A 20329-nucleotide genomic window follows, 5' to 3' on the forward strand; every position below is an offset into this window, starting at 1 on the left:
CTGACCGATTCCTACAATGACGAAGCATACGAGAGAATGGAGTGGTGTTCGATCGCGACTCAGTCTATCACACTCTCGCTTTCATGTCTTCCCGGAGGAGGTAACGTCGGATTCATTGAAAAGCTTTAGGTAATTCTAGTCGTCGTCGATCGAGGAAAGTTCCCATGATTCACGAGTTTTCATCTGGCGTCACGGATGCTAAACGTCTAATGATGGCCGGAATGCAGACTAAAATATGGGCTTACGAACTGCAGCGAACGTCAAAACAGTGCGAAGACTTCCCGTTTCTGCAGATGATGGGTTGCTTTCGGGGGAAAAATATGCGTGGACAAAAAGGATTTTTGCGCGATTAAAGATTTATATATTTAGAACTTCGGCCTTCATATATAAGATGAAAGTTTTTTATTAGAGGTCAAAACAGTATAGAGTTCGATTTTTAAATCAGCATTGATTTGAATTTCCAAGGATATATGGCATGTTTTAAGTGCGGTACTTAATTAGTCAGAGGTTTATATTCAATTGGAATGAAATGCTGAGTTTAAGACTATCTCGGTTTGAAATCATGACCTTATCATAAAATAATATAGTAAAATAAGTGAGGCTGAAAATACTGAAAATTATTAAAAAATGCGCACAAATTTTCAAATTTCAGAATTATAATTAATCTGAATGATGGTGATCAAACATTACGATTTCAGAAATCATTCTTTCAGGAAACATTAACTTTTCGAAAAATAGTGTTTGAGTGAACATTTGAACCTTTGCTAATGTGTACTCGAATTAATGTCTAATCGAATCTAATTATGTCTAATTCGAATTCTCCAAGAAATTCGGTCATAAAATATTAAGTCACGTGATCAATTCCAATAGTTTTTCATACATAAAACTTGTATAATTCCCTTAATTAAGCTTGAGCAAGAAGAGCTTAATTAAATTTGTCCGATGAATTCAATATATGCAAAAAAGCGAGACCACAATTTTTAATTCTGCCTTCTCTCCAAAGTCTTCGTTTCGTCGCATTTTTTCACGAGCGTTGAATGTGTTACTTAAAATAAAATTCAATGCTAAATTTAATCGTATATCAAATCTTATAGTTATGCTGATAATAAGGAGAGTATAATTAATTATCTGTCGTTAGTAACCTACAGCTGTAATCATTTCCAGTATTAGGCTCAAACATATGAGCCATCACTGATTCATGAGCCAGCTACAATAGCCTGCAACATATTGGTCGTATTGCAACATCAACCTGATCGCTTGTATTAATCTGATTCGATTTCACGTATTCCAGTAATTGTTCTAATACTTACGCGATACACTCTCGTACTAACTAAGGTAAAGCATGCTACCTTTCACATAAGCTTTAGCTGTCTAATGTCCAAAATGCCTTAACATTGGCAATATCTAAAGTACCTTAACATTGGCTAATGCCTAAACTGCCTTAACATTGGTTAAAGTCTGAACTGCCTTATCATTGGCTTATGTCTAAACTGCCTCAATATTGGCTAATGTCTAAACTGCCTTAACATTGGTTAATGTCTAAACTGCCTCAATATTGGCTAATGTCTAAACTGCCTTAACATTGGCTAATGTCTAAACTACCTTAACATTGGCTAATGCCTAAACTGCCTTAACATTGGCTAATGTCTAATCTGCCTCAACATTGGCTAATGTCTAAACTACCTTAACATTGGCTAATGTCTAATCTGCCTCAACATTGGCTAATGTCTAAACTACCTTAACATTGGCTAATGCCTAAACTGCCTTAACATTGGTAATGTTTAAACTGCCTCAATATTGGCTACGACGTATAGTTCAGTAAAATATTTACCGATATACCGATAGACCAGCAGTCAAATGGTACCTCAGTAGAGGGTGGCTGCAAACACGATTATTTAGATAAGTCATACCTGCAATAGCAACACTGAAATAAGTTAAATTCTTGCCACACACATATTATTAAATTATTTGAAATTTTCGTGTTAAGATTCAATCATGTACGAGAAATCCGTGGTATTTCTCCGGCGGAGGTTTATTCATGAAAACTAATGGGCCAGATGCATGATTGATTTCAACATGAATATCAAGGGAAATAATTATAATAAATAATTACAATGGGAGCTATAAATTTCTACATGAAATTTGCTCATTTCAGCTTTTCATTTGAGTTGTCGACAAATATTTTTTAATTTAAATTTAAAGCATGTCGAATTTTTTACTGGGAAAATATATAAAATATTATTGTGCATCAAAATTTACAGATATAAATTGAAGTAGTGCCGTTACTGACATTTTACAATGTGTTATTTTCATTCTTGATGTAATGCATCCCTTCCCTAATTATATTAATTATATACTTTTTTTCTTGCATTCTTTTAGCTCACAAAATTAAAAACAGTCTAAATTTCTTTTTCGTCTTCTGACCAACACCTGTTTGTTATGAATACTTCTTTGCAAATTGCTGGATTATTTGTTAATTAACATTGATATAATTTACTGAAATTTTTCGATTCCGTCATCTATGTTTAATTTTACAAGTTTCTAAAAAAAATATATATATATAATAATTCTTTTTAAATAGTTAAACACTAAACAACACTAAATAATAAACACGAAACACTAAATACTAAACACTTAACACTAAACAACACTACTAATTACTAAACACTAAACAACACTAATCACTATGATGCGCAAACTAGTTCATATTTTGCGAAAATTTTCCAACACTTTTCCACAAGAGGAGTAAATATTATTAAAAATCTATTGAAACGATTGAAAATTTTAATAGATTTGTAAATTTTCTTTCAGTAAAAAGCTCTAAACGATATTACGTGATAATTCCTTATCTTGGAACCTGAGGCATTGAAACACGCGCATCTAATGTGGTCATTACACAATCAATTTTTTACGTTCCACGATGATTTTGGTCTAACCCAGTGGTCATCATTGGCCTAATATCCTACTCAAGGGTCGAATATATTCCAATATTCCTGTCAATTCCGGCGTTCCCGTTGGACCCAATTACCCCTATAGTTGCAGTTGACGATGCGGTTGTCTGCTTTCAACAGCGCGTTTAGTGACGCAGCCAACGTGTAACTGCAGGAGCAGCTGCAGCTACCGTGGGCCATACATCAGCAGGTCTATATAAGCCGAGGCTCCTAACCACCTCATCACAACTCAGTTGACCACCACTCGAGACTCATCATCCGACAGCATGAAGCTCGTGGTGAGTTACACAGCTGTGTGCACTCACGTGTCTTAAATTCGCATAATTTTGTTAACATTGTACTTGTCATGGATTGATTTCATTCCTGCATATTTCATCGCAATTATTCATTTGTCAAGTAACCATGCCCACTTATGTACAATGATTTAAGTATCCTTCAGAGAGGTCATTATGCTTTCAGTCTAACTTATTTCGGATTCAAATTATTCAAAAAATGTTGTTCAAAATAAAATATACGAATTGCAATATGATTTATATACAGTTTTTTACTAATGATTATAATTATTTATCAATATTGAATGGAATTACAACTGTGATAGTCAAGATTACACTTCGCATGGCCATTGTTAAATTTTTGGCACATAGGTTATTCCTCGGCTGGAAGAGACCTAGAGACAAAAGTTTGAACTTTTATACATTAATGAATTGATTTGATATTCATTGACTCTGTAATCGGCTTTTGAACTATGCACTTGTTTAGTCTATTTAACTTCAGGTAACTTACTTCTCATTTACAAATCTGCTAATTTTACTCGAGACGTTGGCAATTTACTCATTTCTGATGGAAGGAATATCTGCTGATAATTTCACGTATATTTTACCAATCTATTTTTACTTAACTTTTATCTATATTCTCCGGTTATTGGCATACATTAATTATTTTGAAGTAAAATCTACAATAATTTAATTGTTTAGAGATCTGCATACATCTGTAGCGAATTAAAGGCCTTCCCGTTATTCGCAGTACTTTCGGGCAAATTTTAGTATTCCATAACTGCAGATCTAAAGTCACTCCTTAGAACTTACCAAAATATTTAACTCATTTTTTAGAAATTTCTTCCAGAATTTTCATTGACCCAAATCACTACTAACAAATCCTTAACACTCAATATTATTTATACTCATATGTACTCATATTCATAGCTCCTATTAAGTTAACTGTAATAATCAAAATGCTTTCAATTCCATAATTAGATCCTTGTTCTGTTCGCATGCAATGCTACTGTATGTTGATCAATCCCGCTTTTTAAAAGTCGGTCAATCATAAATTAGGCAGTTTCCGCTCATACGTCATTATTTTAGGAAATTGCTCCTGTGACGATATGAAAATTATCCAACTATTCATTCTAATCGTCTTCTGAACTTTATTTTAAGATTTCCCTCGCACGACGCATTAATTTTCCATTTGATTCTGTACGACAATTTTCTTTTGTTTTCTAAGGGAATTCTGCCTGGAACGTATTTATAAACAAATGAATTCATGTGCTTTATTCATTTTTTTCCTACATGGTCAGCGTTGAATGAATCAAACTCAATAAACAATTCAGTCCTGAAGTAAAAAATACGTTAATAACGAAAATTCAATCCTAAGATTGCGTTTCCCATTCCCCCGTTTTTGTCGCGGATACTAAATGTTCGTTCCCGCGCTGAACGACAGCGGGTCTGAAATCACTTACCTGATTGCTTTTACATTGAATTTGAATCTTTACAGCTATTAGATCTCAAATCAAGTGTTTTCCTTGCCATACTCTACTTTATTTTCTTGTCTTGCTATGTTGCTTGGACATTTGTCCTGCGTTGTTGCTGATTACCTGGAACCGTGTTTCTTCCGAGCATATCTTCCTGCATTGACTAACCGACACGCAAGACTACCGTGCACAGTCTTCAGTGTTCGTAACATGCAAAACATTCATCATGTCGTGCAGTGACAATGTTTAGAGTGAGGCAATGCCATGCAATGCTAGGACAAGACACGCATGCAATGCTTGCGCGTCCGTCTAGACTCAGGAAGAATATTTTCTATCTTTGAGATACGAAAATGTTTTGGTATTTATTTATTATGCATAGTAATAAAGTTTTAATTAGTCTGAGATTAATGAATTCTAGCAAGTCTAGCGACACACGAAATTTAAGTTGAAAGAAACGGTGTATGAATTTTCAAAACTGTATTATGCGGAAATTAATATGAATAGCCACGCTTAAATGCGTCTTATTCGTAACTACTTAGTTGACTTCCCTCACATGAATCCGGTTCGTAATTAGGATTGTCGTTAGCAGGCTTTGATTAAAAATTATTAATGCATATGCATGCGATAATCATTCGCTGATTAACTATCGTCATCTGATAGTTTACAACGCCAGTAACTCAAAATGAAATAACTATTTCAACAATTGATTTCCAATTGATTTATCTTTTATTATTTATTTACTTTAAAACAAATTGTCACCTTCTAACACGCGTAATTATTGTACATGTGTCTAAAACTTGAGTTTTAAGATTCTCTCAAAATAATTTTAGCTTCATATTGAATTATTTTTAGTTCATTATTTTTTTGATTGCTGTGCATTGCCAAATTTTTCATTGCCATAAAAATACGCCCAGTAATTATATGATATTAAGGTGCCAGGTTGTCGTACCAGGCGATCGCTTACTCGTAATGACATACGATGACTGAGGTTCAGGACGTACGATGAGTCGGGTTCATGACGCATGAAATTCACCGCTTCTAGAAAAATTGGGATTGCGAAGTGTGTCGGTTGCTTGTGCACTGCAAAAACAATAATTATATTTATTCAACAGAGCAAGTCAAATGAACTAAAATGGTGAAGAGAATTTCAGATTTCAGGTCTCGCGTCATCTTAAGATGATACTAAACATAGAAGTTTCATTACTATAAAATTTGAAGTTATGGGGTACTAGAAATACAACTTCCGTGAAACTAATTAACTATACCTTTCACTCGTGAATGAGATCAACCCTACATTAAAGGCTTATTCTAGGTTCAAATTTTGTGAATAATACAATGTATCTCCTCTTCTTAATTCAGATGAGATGTAAAATACCCTGGCTGTCACTTGCGAATCTATCTGACACACTTCATGCCGCCTTAGTCTGTCGAACTTTATTAAAGACTTAGAATTTTTCTGAATTTAGTGATGGAACTGACGATAAATTGAAACCAATAAGGCTTGAAGTTTCATGAGACGCTTTCATTTTTTACAGTTGTTGTGCGCTTTGGCCATTGGCGTGTCGTCAGCTCCTGATGGCGGTTTCCGTGGCGGTGGAGGAGGTGGAGGTGAAGTGTGGTCGAGGAGAGGTCCAGAAAGCTGACGGTACCTGCGGTCGTCCTATCGTGACACGGAACCTCTTCCTGTACAACGCACCCAAGCACGAGCAGACGTACGCCCCTCCCCCACACATCCCGGACCCGAAGGTGCACTACAATTTCGTGTTCGTTCGAACCCCTGAGCAGGATGGGGGCATCGACCCCATCGTTGTGCCGCCCCCTCAGCAGAAAACGCTCGTCTATGTCCTTAGTGAAAGACCTGACCAGCAGCAGCAGGAGGTGATCGAAGTGCCCTCAACGCCCACCAAACCTGAGGTCTTCTACGTCGCCTACGGACCTGGCGAGAACCCACAGCTGCCTGGAGGCGTGGACCTCCAGACCGCCCTCAGCCAGTCCGCGTCTCAGGGACAAGTTATTGGTGGAGGTGGTGGAGGTGGTGGTGGATATGGCGGTGGTGCTATTGGTGGAGGTGGCGGTGGAGGCGGTGGTGGATATGGCGGTGGAGCTATTGGCGGCGGTGGTGGTGGAGGACTTGGAGGTGGTTACAGTCCTCCAGAACCCAGTGGTGGATACAGCAGCCCTCCAGTCCCCAGTTCAGGCTACGCATAGACCCACAGGCACCTGATAAATCAACCTGTTATAAATGCTTGAAATTGTCCTCAGTGACCCAGGAAAAGTCATTATTCAATTGTTAAGATGATGTTTCTTCTATCGATCTAATGTAACTTGTTCATATAATATACTGAAAACCATACTATCTTTTTCAATTATTTCCAAATTTCCAACTGAAGGCAGGGAGTGTGTGGGAATTGTGTGAGCATTTAATAACATTCGATAGTTATTTTCAAAAATATGTATATTTTTTAAATCCTCCAGAGATAAATGAATTTTAAAAAATAAAATTAAACCGATGCGTTTTCCTTTGAGCTTCAGGAATTAGAATCTAAAAGATAAAGATTACAGAAGACTATGTCCAGAATTTTATCATAGATTGATTGCTTGTCGTCGATGAATAAGTACTAGAATTGCCTTCCCGACGGTCATTTCTGAAAGTTGTTACTCCACATCATAATTAGATCAGTTGCCCAGGTAATTAAGAAAATGCACCACATGATTAGATTAGTTGCCTATGTAATTTAGAAAGTGCACCACATAATTAGATTAGTTGCCTAAGTAATTTATAAAGTGCACCACATGATTAGATCAGTTGCCCAGGTAATTAAAAAAATGCACCACATGATTAGATCAGTTGCCCAGGTAATCTAAAAAATGCACCACATGATTAGATCAGTTGCCCAATGCTTAGCTCTTGAGGCTAAATTTCCATTTTGAGGCTTTCCTATAAAAGAACCAAATAAAAATAGATAAATAACTGACAGTAAACAAACATTAAAACGCATATAAACTCTAAATATTCACAAATCTATTCCGCACCAAATCTATAAACATATATATTTACATATTTACAATCTAACACAGCACATACCTCCGCTCCGGCTTTCCACGACAGAATAATCTAATCACCTCCTCCTTCCGCACTTAGCCTCCCGTAAACTCTAAACTAAAATGACAATTTAAAATTCCGGACTATAAACAAATTATACAATCAATACTCCGATATATAAATATCAATCATTTCTATCCCTTACAACCCATTATGGCGGCTGTCGTAAAAAAAATTCCTGGGATTTAAAATCAGCGTTGGTGCCAAAAATCAATTCTTTAAGGCCTAAAAATGTCTTTGGGGCCGGAAGTGAGAATTCATCCTCATCGTCATCCTCATGCGTCAGTATTCCTTTGCCTCACTATCATTCTTGAGCAAAAAAAATCGCATAATGAGGCGTCTGCGCTCAATATAATAAATCATTTTATTGTTGTTTATCTTTCCTATAAATAACATCGTTGTTGTCCATTCCTTTTATATCAGCAATTTCGACCAGCTCACTTGATTTATATTAGAAGATAATTACAATAGAAACAGCAAAAAACTAACTACCCAAATAATTCGCAATGCTTATCCCATATATATTCATTTGCTTACATTTATCCCTTAAATGGCAGTCGAATTGCGTAGTTTTTATCGAGGTAAAAAAAAAGTCGTAATCGATTTGTCGTAATTGATTTGTAAAAGTCGTAATCGATTTCCTTTTTAGCGCATTTTCTCATTTATGGAAAAAATGCACTATTGTGCTCACCATGTCCGTCCGTCCGTATGTCTGTCAGTCTGTCCGTGACTTCAAGTTTTCGTCGACGAGAAAATGCGCTCTCTGTCACTCACTGCAGTGAGTACTGAGTTATATTTTACGACGTTTTTTTAGCTCGCTTTCGTGTCCGTCTGTGATGATCAAATCTTGCAATCGATATTTCACCAACTTTCCCGCTAGCTAGCGCTCTGAATCTTTTTGGGGAAGCTCAGCTCCCGATGACAATACAATAATCAATAATATGTTGCACGTTTCCAGGCGTATTTATTCAATGAAATGCGTGAAATTTATTCAATTGGTGCGTGATATGAAATGAAATTACATGCACCAATGTATCCCCTCGAATACAATTTTCTACAGAACTTCGAAAAGAATTTTCTTTCGTGCATTTGCGTGGCCAACTGAAATAAACTGAATATTATGTAGGACTAAAAAGGAGAAAATAAAATACTTAAAAAAAAACTTTTTTAAAAACCACGTTTTTCTTTTGGACTAAAAAGTAGAGAATAAATTATGGCTCGCCCCAAAAAAACGTGGGTCGGGCAGATTTATGATTAAAGCGAAAAGCACACAACACGCGAATTTCGGAAATTTGATGGTGAACGTAACTCGATCGACAATTCTACGGACTCGCCAACGGACTCGCCAGCGGACTCGCGCAACTGGGCCACTCATAATTCCTTAAATACTTAACGGATCTGTATGAATTATGGAATATGAGTATTAATTATCGATACGCTGCCGCAGGAATTATTTCAGATTTTTACACGAATTATTTTTTAATTAAAACCATTAAATGTATTTTTTAAGCAACTGGGCCACTCGTAATTCCTTCAATACTTAACGGATCTGTGTGAATTTTGGAATGTGAGTATTAATTATCGATACGCTGCCGCAGGAATTATTACAGATTTTTACATGAATTATTTTTTAATTAAATCCAATAAACATATTTTAAGCAACTGGGCCACTCATAATTCCTTCAACATTTGAGGGATCTGCATGAATTTTGAAATGTGAGTATTAATTATCGATACGCTGCCGCAGGAATTATTACGGATTTTTGCATTAATTATTTCCTAACCTAACCTAACTTAACCTAACCTAACCTAACCTAACCTAACCTAACCTAATAATAAGTCATCTACCGGAGCCGCGATACCGGAGTCATCTACCGGAGCCTAACCTAATAATAACCGGATGATCTAAAACAGCGGATAATTATCAAATAATTTACACGGTAAAGTAATAATAGAAAATAAACGATTATTGGATCCGCATATAGGATGATGGATTATTTTTGGAGCATTTAAGACATTTTTTGTGTAAGAAATGTATCCCAGATCCCGCATATTTTGTTTGTCATGTATATTGTATATTTTATGAGTCACTAATGTGTATCAGGAAATACCGTGTCGCCATGTGTACTCCTTAAGAATCTGTGAAGAGCGAGACACGCTGTGCAGAGTGAGACACGCTGTGCAGAGCAAGACACGCTGTGCAGAGCGAGACACGCTGTGCAGAGCAGAGACACGCTGTACAGAGTGAGACACGCTGTGCAGAGTGAGACACGCTGTGCAGAGCGAGACACGCTGTGCAGAGCGAGACACGCTGTGCAGAGCGAGACACTCTGCACAGAGTGAGACACGCTGTGCAGAGGAGAATATGAACAGTTCCTAAAGTTTGCGCATCGCGCTTGCGTACAGGCGTGACTAGGCGCAAGTTACGCGCTGCTGTTGATCAACAAATTAAATGTTAGCGTTCAAAGATGAAGCTGTTTTCACTGTTGACTTCTTTAACCGGATCGGATTTCTCTAATCAAGACATACTTTTTGAATTGAGTAAAGCTTGTGTAGAAATTTTTTTAGAATAATTTGTAGATTTTATTTTATTTCACGTTTGTTTGAGGATATACATAGGTTTTAAAGTCTGAAAACCTAACGATCGAAGTGTATTGATATTGCAGAAGTGTACTATTTTTCCGATGTTTATGTATTCAAATCATGATCCAAAAGTTATGCAACGTTGACATAATATCGGATATTAGTAGAAAAGATGAGTGAGAGCCTTAAATGTATTTTAATATGTCCAACGCAGGCTGTTAATAGATAATATAATGCTTAAATTTCGATGACGTTTAACTTATTGAATTTTTAGTTCGGGGTTGGTAGTTCTCATTTTACAAGAATTTTCCTAATAAAATCACATTATTAGGAGGTAATAACATTAATACTAACTTCAATAACGTTCTCTTCCCTCCTCCAGGTTTTACCCAGCAGTCAATATCAGATTGAATCAACATTGAAACAAAAATACGACTTCGAAATAACGTTGAATATTAGTCCAGAATGAATATTGAAGCAACATCCTTTTATCGACATCGTACATTTAGACGTTGTTTCAACGTTGAAATTCATTCGCGTGAATGCTACAATCATGATAGAACACATTAATCTGATAAAACTTATTATGAATGCGCTTTTAACGTCGGAATTCAACGCGATTTCAAGGTCGAAACAACGTCAAAATGTACAACGTTGAAAAAAGTGACGTTGATTCACTTTTAATTTTGGACTACTATTCAACCTTATTTCAACGTCGCGAAGTACGCTGTTTCAACGCTTATTCAACCTGACATTGCCTGTTGGGTAATTTCGAATCATATTATAAAGTTTATTCCATCCCCTTGCCTGTGATGTTTACATGGATGTCAAGCTGAAGGCCATTGAGATTCAGGTATGCAATCGACATGCCAATAATCCCGCTTATGCTTGCCACTTTCCATGCCATGATTCCCTTTCTATTTAAAGTTCAACATAAATTATGGTCGTAGCGCAAGCCTAATTTGTTGGTATGCCTGCTGATGTTTTTGCAATAGTACAACGGCCTTTACATTATTTGCTGGTGATGGATAAGAAACCTCTGCGTTTGTTGGCTGGGGACTTACTTCTAAGTGAACCAAGAAAGGATTTGCTGCAACTTGAATAGACTTTTTAATCAGCGAACTTTTCAGGACCGTGCAGAATATATAGTATATTAATTAGTGTCCATTTTTCGTTCATTCACGCCAGTTCAGCGATCGGTTATTCGTGTCCATTCAATGCTCATTCGTGTCTATTCCTCTTACATTCGCTTCAATTCTGCGATCGTTCAATGTTGACAAGGAGATTAATGTTTATTTATCGTGAACTTGAAACATTCAGCTGATGAATCATGAGTAAATTGCCAGAAGATCACCCTGGAGCGTCTGAACTTGAATCGTTCAGTTTAAATTAAATTGCTGCCGAGAGATTTCGTAAAACACTAATCAGAGTATTCAAGTTATTCATTTGATTACTTAAATTTTCAATCATTTTAATTTTAATAATAATAAATGATCACATTAAACAGTGACTTATTGTTATTCAGACCGAAATATATCAATTATTATTCGTTGAACTGATAGTAAGTATGTGGATGTTATAAATGAACGTTTGTTCAGAACTATCCCAATCACCGAATTAGCTACAGGCAAATCTCACTCAAACTCACTTGAAATTTAGCAAAATTTCCATACTGTTCATTAAAAAATGTGTGTGAATTAAATACGGGTCTTTAAAATTACAATTTTGCATATTTTTATTATGGTAGTTTAATTCATTAGAAACTTGTTTGTTGCTAATATTCGTTCAAGTTAGATTCTTAAATTCATTTGCTTCTCCCGACCAAACTCATCAGAATCACATAAACATGATAAACAATTATCTATCAGATACAAATTATATTAGGAAATTCATCTAACCCCGCAAATTTCAATCCATATTCCATTTGAGACCGAGATAAATAATAAAAAACAATATAGTTTGCCACGAGATAAGTACAGCTGGGGAAAAAATTAACCTCATGATTGCCAATAGGTTTTTTGTTTCTGCATGTCTGTCTTGAACACAAAACTGCACTCTCTCTCTCTGCCGAATGCAGATAACATTTTGCTCTATATGATAGAGATAATATTATAGCTAAAAATATTGAAGATAATCTTATATCTCCATCCCATAGACAAAATATTGTAACTATAAATATTGAAGTCAATCTTATATTTCCATATGATAGACAAAATATTGTAACTATAAATATTTAAAATAATCTTATATCTCTATATGATAGACAAAATATTGTAACTATAAATATTGACGATAATCTTTTATCTCTATATGATAGAGAAAATCGCATCTCACATGCACGGTGCATTTAAACTCAATAAATTAATGCTGCAGGACATTCCAATAACAAATATTTGAAAATAATAGCTTATATTTAATATGCATGGGTGGGCCTTACCTGGCCATTGCTGTTGTCGTATTGTTTTTTCGCAAAAAGTTCAACATTCATCGTCTACTGCTAATTTAAATATGCGAAAATATTCGTTCAAATTATGCTTTAATATAATAGTTTTCCGTCATAGAAGCTTGGATTGAATTTACATACATATGCTGCTGGATCGGTGCTTATTCTGGAAATCATCGTAGATTTGTTGCGATGGAGACATAAATTTCCCTTGCGTAGCTTACGCTCGTTTTTAGGAGCCCGTAGGTCTGCTTGCGGTGCACTTGTCGCGAGCTGGCGTAGATTGGTGAGCGAAGTGGTTGACTTTGCTGATTTCTCCAAACAAAAACTTAAGATCCTCCTTACGTCGCCCCACAGATTATGCCATTTTCTTGCCTCTCTTTCTTTAGTAAGTTTCTTTTCTTAGGTTAAGTTCCTCAGGGACGCGGATTGTTGAGGTTAGTTCTCCAAAACTTTTTTCAACGTTATTTCAGTAGTAATATTGAATTTTTTCATTGAAGCTCGAAACATTATTTGTACAGAGAGAAGCTTCCTACAAAAATAACGAAAATTTTGAAGAATTTTTGTTTGTATATAAAAAGAAATAAATGAATCAATTTTAGTGTTTTAGGCTGTTTATGTACTAATGGAAAATATTTTTTTTTTTTGTTCTGTTTGTAATTTTTAAATCTTGATCAGCTCATATTTAAGTAAAAACTTTCCTTACTTCAAATCCCCCTCAACAAAATGCTAACATCAAATTAGGCTCCCATGTCTGCAGATATATCAAACAAATTATATTCATTGCTGAACAAAGTGAGATTAGCAGAATGGTTGTTGCCACATTATTGTGATATTGTGGTACAGGAATATTGTCTCTTTAGTGCCGAGCTATTCTGCGTACGGAGAAAGATTTAATGCAAATTTTGAGCGTAACACACCAGTTGCACTCTAACATCCGAAGAGTGCGATACATGCAGTTCTTCCATGCTATTATCCTACATCCTACTCGCCTATCCTGCAGTCTACTCGCCTATCCTACAGGCTACTCGCCTATCCTGCAGTCTACTCGCCTATCCTGCAGTCTACTCGCCTTTTCTCTCTCGTATTCGTAATTTAATTTCCTTGTCCATGGCATATGTTGGAGTTGTTTCACAGTCGCGACTAGCGAATTTGTGCGTAGGTGAAGATTTCATTTTTTCTGGATTTCAATGAGAAATTTTAAAGTTGAAAATTTAATCAATATATTCAGTATTTGATATGATACAATATGCATTGATGAGAGGAATGATATCGCTGACTAAATAGGATAGATAATTAGTTTAATGAATGAAGGCCAGAATATAGTATTAAATAATATTATATTAATTATTATAATAGCGAGCGAGGTAAGGGTGGATGATGCAATCCGAGGCGAATCAATTAAACAATATTTATTGACTTATTTTCTAAAATAAATGAATTGCTCAATTCCCAATTTAACTAATTAGCATACGATTATTTTATTGCTACCTGAATTTTCTAATTGTAAATTAGTTTACTATAATCTATATACATTTATATTCTTTTAGTAATTAGAATTTTCCATGAAAAATTTCATTGAATAATTTTAGTATCAATGGAATGTCAAATTATTTTACTATCAATATTGATCAAATTTGTATCTATTTATTTTTGTAAGCTCCGTGAAGCCTAAAATTAAAAAAATCTGAGATTCCAGCGCCTTTCATCACATGCAGAACATGAATATAATGAAAAGTTCCATCGTAAAACTATATAAATGCCAAGTTAGAAACTGGGCTAGATACGAGCTAGTGCCGATTCTAGAGATCAAAAAATTTCCACAACTAGCTGGGCCTCGAACCCACAACTCACTGCTACAGTTGTGCAGTATTCTCAACCTCGTGGCCACATCACCAGGTTGTCACAAGCACCACTTAAAAATAAAAAAATTATTACGCTCTGCCAGTCAACATCAAGTTTTCTTGGGGAAATACGAGCGATTAAAAATGATAGAGGAAAGTCCAATTCATGTCAAGGTGATGGTGAGAAAGGAGCGGCATTTTACAGAGCGACTGTACACGGTCTTCGGTCAGGCGCATTGTGGCCTCTCAGTTCATGATCTGCCACTGGTTGGTTCGTCTGGCATTAGGTGTTGAGGGCGCTAGGCTCCTCCCGTAAGTAATAACACAAAAACTTGCGTCTCTAGTGTTGTTTAGTACTATTTTGAGGTACATTCCAGCATTGGTAGCTACTTCAATCTACTTCTCAATCAGTGAGACTTGGTTCCAGAGACAGCGGGACCGTAAACTATAAATAGAAGGGAGCGGCTGAACTTTCTTTCACTCGGTTTCAAGACGCTGCGTGATGAAGATCTTGGTGAGTACGTAACAGGTTTTGATTGTCAACGATCAGTGAATGAATAGACGTTAGATCTTGAGGTCTTGATTGAACAGCTCTCTGCAATTAATTGTTTCAAATACTCGTGTCTAATTTACGACAAATTATTTTCGAAATTTTTGTATGCAAGACATCATGATGGCATTCACTTATGTCGGCTAATGGCTCCGTTAAAATGATAGTAGCTAAAAAATTATATTAGATAAAAAATGCAGCAGATTAAACGGTTTCGAAAACGATTGTGAAGAAGAGCAGCGTAGTTCCATTTAATTGAAACCAATGACGTTCATCAAGCGTTATTACAACTTTAGTGAAGGTGATATCATCGAGCTCTAAACCATTTCCAGCATCACTTTGTTGCAAAATCGCTTGCATAAGCTTTAATAGCAAAGCTCTGCCTATACTAGCGTGTGCTTGCAGCTTCAGGCCAGGATTGCTAGATGGGCTTCTTTCCGGACTAATTCCGCGATTTAATTTTTTTCAATTACGTTATCCGACTAAAATTTATGATAGCGGTACTCCCTCATTAAATTTTAATAAGTGCAAAAAAGTAAAAACGGGAATTTTTACACCAGAACCTACAAATATACTTTCATATATTGAGTTATAGGTCATTTTTACGCGCGGATTTGGCCGCTTTTTAGACCATCTGGCAATTCTGCTTCAAGCTTCCGTCGCACTCCATAACATGGGAACAGTGATGTCTGGTGAACGGAGTCTGACCTTTCACGTGCAGCGTCTAGGAATTTTGTCGCGAGGTTGCAGGCTATAGACTTACCAACATATTTCCCTCAATAGCGCGTTATTTCGAAGCTAGCAATAACGCTCTTGGTTTCAACCGATGATCTTGCTTAGTTTTCGGCTAATGAAAATATAATATAGGATAAATTTTGTATTTATTTCTCTAACCGGTGTTAATAGTCCTGTAGTTAGCGAAATGACACAATTATAATGTCTCTTTTCAAGATGCTGTGTTTTTTAAAGATTTTTCACTCTTGATTATGCCAGTACGTGTTTTAAGTTACGAAGAGAACTGTTAAAATATACCTACATGCAAAAAATAAGCGTAAATTTAATATATGATGAAATTACACATTTGCAAGTCTTTTATATTCGTTAAGATGTTGCTATTATATAAATTTTAGGTATACATTTGATATGAATATTATTATTCCAGCTTGTTATATATATGAGTTCATAATGAGCATTTTAAAATGCAACTCACGACATCGATATGACGAAGGTGTCCGTTAGAGAAAAGTATCAGATCAAATAATGTGCCTTTGATTGATATTTTTTACCATATCTGAATGTTGTTTATTCACCCAGATGGTAGCAGCGGTGGTGGCTGTGGCGTCCGCAGCTCCACAATTCAGTGGCGCACACAACAATGTCGGATTTGGCAGCGAGGCTACGTTAGCCCTCCAGGAATTCGGAGGAGGGCGGAATTCCTTTGGAGGATACCGAGCTCCTGCCAGGGAGTGTGGAGACGGTGAAGTCCTGAACACCGACGGCACCTGTGGGATCCCTGAAGTCAAAAGGAAAATCTACGTTTTTGCAGCTAGACCAACGCTTCACAAGCCAATTACACCTAAGGTTCCAGAACCTGAAGTGAACATCGACGTGATCCTCGTGAAGGCCCCTGTGGGAACCCCTGGCGGTAAACCAATCGTGGTTCCTCCTCCTGAGCAGAAGACGGTCGTGTACGTGTTGAGCAAACGACCGAAGGTTGGCCAAGAAATCATCGAAGTTCCTTCAGTTCCTGAAGAACCGGAAGTTTATTTCGTCAATTACGATGACGGCGACAACCCAATCCTGCCAGGAGGAATAGACCTGCAGACAGCGTTGTCACAAGCGGCCCATGCGCAAGGCAACCTGGTTGAAGGTGGAGGTAGCGCAGGAGGCGGACAATATCAAGCGCCTAAACAGCAGCAAGGATTTGCATACAATCGCTTTTAGTAGATGACATGAATTCATTGCCTCTAGTCATTGTATTATATACCATACCTCATCTTTGTTACATTTGTAGTATTATGTTTTTTTTAATTATGAAGTAAATTGTCAAAATGTCTGTGAGTGATTTTTGATGTACCAGTTGAATGAAAGGTAAATTTTGATAGGATTCGAGATTGACATAATTACAATAAAAATTTTTATTTCATGAAAAATTATTTAGTTAACATTTGATAATCCTATTAACATACGTCATGTCAAATAGATGCCCTCGATTTTACATTTCAAACAATTTTGTCTACATTTGGCTACGAAGTTCGATATTTAGTGTTCTATTTTAGAGCATCTTAGCTCAGAATAATAAATTAAAGCAGTATTTTGTACCACTAATTTTGAAAATGAAAACCAATTGACGAGTAAATGGTTCTTACCAATAGTACTGCACACCTTTAATAAATACACCGTATATAAATGGAACGTTATTAGCGTGTTCGTCGTCAGTCTCACTCCGCTGCACCCATGGAAACATGGTGAGTACGCGCGAGAGTTCCTTACACAACACCAGAAAATGAAAGTGTTCCTCCCAACCGCGGCTGAGAGGAAGAACCGAGCGAGGTCCTTGATTTACTATACCACTTTCTTTGTCGGATCGAGTGCCAACGACGTTTAAGGTATACTCTACTGCAGCAAAAACTCGGGCCTTAGGAGGCACTGCACTAAATTTTACCTTCAGCCCAAACCGGTCCTGAGTCGGATCTGCAGCTACGAAAGTTAACGGACTTCGCTCCACAGAAACTTATCGAAGAGAAAGTGAAAGCTCCAGGCGTCCAGTTTTGTGCAGCTTTCTTTGCTATGCATTATTTACTCATCGGTCGTTGAAAGTATTTATCACCTGCTTTCAATATTTGGTATAGCTCAAACAATGTGAACTCAGACCATATTTTGCTCTGTGTTTAATTCATATTGTAGTGACGCAACACGATGTAGATCACACCACACAATTTCCTATGCTTCGCAACTCTCTATTTAACTCTACAGTCTCAGCGTCATTTACGTCTCCGACGATGAGTTTGCAACATTCCAGTCCTGTATAGTGCAAATACGTTATTCATTTCACGTGTAGTGGCCCGCATGTTATTCTCAAACCTGGTCAAGCGTTGAAATATTTCTCCACTGAATACTCATCAGATACGGTAAAGACTAAGTTACAGCACCAAGTATGAAGCAGGCATAACGTAGGTTTAAAGAAAATACCAACGCAGGTATATAATAAGCACGATTCAAGACTATAAGTTATCGATATATCCTAGGATATATATATCCTAGATTTTCGGACTATTTATCTATAACTTTCGTTCTTTTATGTACTTAAACTCTAATACTCGACCATGGACGAACCTGTCACCGCCATCATAGTTACGTCCACTCACCGTCCACAGCTTTTTTCTTCACTCCCAACATTATTATGTAATATGAAATTTGAAAGGAATATCTTACATGTTACAGGCGCCTGCTTCTCATACTGCTTGTCTGTACTGAATATGGACTGCTCAAAATTGCAAGCATGTAAATTGTAACCAAACAATGTTAATATTTTATGGTACGATATTCATCAAATGTTGTGTAAAATGTAAATTCTTCGTTTCTGAAATTTTTAATGTTAAAAATTAAATCTCACGTTTCCTGCTGGTAACGAAACATTTTTTCGTAGTAAACTGGCGCAAGAATTTTGATTTTTTTTACCCAAACATAACACTGTAACGTGCGCATTCCTTTCAATAATTTTTTGGAAACAGAAAAATTCTATATGCATTAATTGTACTTAACGCATTGCATATGAATCTGCCATCAATATTTATATAATCGCAACAAACAAAAAAATTATAATCACAAAAACAAAAACAAAGGCACGCATAATTATTTATAATTGTTTTTCTGTTCAAACACGTTTTATTTCTTATATTCAGACAAAATTACCCGTTTCATTCATCAGAGCCTATTTACGAAGTGCAAATTTTCCGCGCAGCAATATTTTTTGAAGCAGGTAAAAAATTACTATGTGAATCAAGGAATTACACATCATGGTTTAACTATTATCATGGACGGCAACAAAACATCGTAATTTTAAGAATTAAATGCGTGCAAGACTTAACACTCTAATTGAAGTTTGCCAAATTTAGCCAAGAAACTTCATTGTCTATTTTATAAGCGTCATTGAAATTTTTTACGTAAAATAAATTATACTATTAATGGGTATCGTTATATTTATTTTCAAATATAGTTTTCGGAAATTATTTTGTCCATAAAGCTTTATATTTTTCCAGAACGGAAAAGTATTTAGTTATTTCTACAGGTAACTCGTCAATTATGCTGGGATTTTCAATTTAACTCCGAGTTGCAGAAATTTAACGTTGCATGTAGTAATATGTAAGCGAAATTCAGGTAAGGAGTACTAGCGAACTCACAAAATTTGCAATTATCCGTATAGAATTGCTGCAAAATCATGCATACTCAAATTCTTCTAGATTCCTACAAAAAAATTGTCGAGCTGCTATGAACTTTCCTCGAAACAGACAGAAATACATCCATTTCGATCATCGAGAGAAAACATCGAATGATTTTGTACAACGAAGCCGTTTTTAAAACAACGATTCATGCTAGAAACAACTGTTAATTTCTGTTGCAGAACGTTTTTCTGAATTCAAGGATTGATTACCCGAATTTGTCGCTAAAAAACGAGTTTGACAATGTCAGAGACGAATTTTGGCAAACTATTTTATTCTGCACATTCCATCATTGACAATTAAATTCATTACATGTAGGAGACCCCTAAACGACCAATGTCCCTAGATACAATACTGAAAAAAATAATTTCTCATTTTCTATTTTTTTATGCCTAGCACACCTTATTTATTTTTCATTTCGAAGTACCGTTAAATGTCTGTCTCGTACTTAAACTCTCTTTGCAGTTAAACGGATTCTTCTGTTCACTGGGGAAATTTTATTTTATAATTAACCTAAGCCAATAAAATAATTTTTGAAATTCATTTGTTCATAAACCATTGCCGAATAAGTAGAACTTGAAGGGCCTGATTGCAAAACAAAGTTCAGTCATTGGGCGAATATATCAGTCACCCCTTGTAATCGTTTTCTACTGATCGTTATTTTCT

At 36.0% G+C, this 20329-nt stretch overlaps 2 protein-coding genes across 2 annotated transcripts; both read left to right on the forward strand.

Moving 5' to 3' along the window:
* Positions 1-6303: 6303 nt before the first annotated feature.
* Positions 6304-7051, forward strand: LOC108682783 (translation initiation factor IF-2-like; the record flags this gene model as incomplete). Its single annotated transcript, XM_018172021.2, has 1 exon — positions 6304-7051. A coding segment is annotated over one exon (603 nt), but the record flags the coding sequence as incomplete, so codon positions are not given.
* A 7908-nt stretch (positions 7052-14959) lies between these two features.
* Positions 14960-18639, forward strand: LOC108682788. Its single transcript, XM_018172028.2, has 2 exons — positions 14960-15185; positions 16536-18639. The coding sequence occupies exons 1-2, from the start codon at positions 15174-15176 to the stop codon at positions 17163-17165; spliced, it is 642 nt and encodes a 213-aa protein (XP_018027517.1). The 5' UTR covers positions 14960-15173; the 3' UTR covers positions 17166-18639.
* Positions 18640-20329: the final 1690 nt, after the last annotated feature.

The sequence above is a fragment of the Hyalella azteca genome, unplaced genomic scaffold (genome assembly GCF_000764305.2).
Source record: "Hyalella azteca isolate HAZT.00-mixed unplaced genomic scaffold, Hazt_2.0.2 contig16688, whole genome shotgun sequence".
NCBI lineage: Eukaryota > Metazoa > Arthropoda > Malacostraca > Amphipoda > Hyalellidae > Hyalella > Hyalella azteca.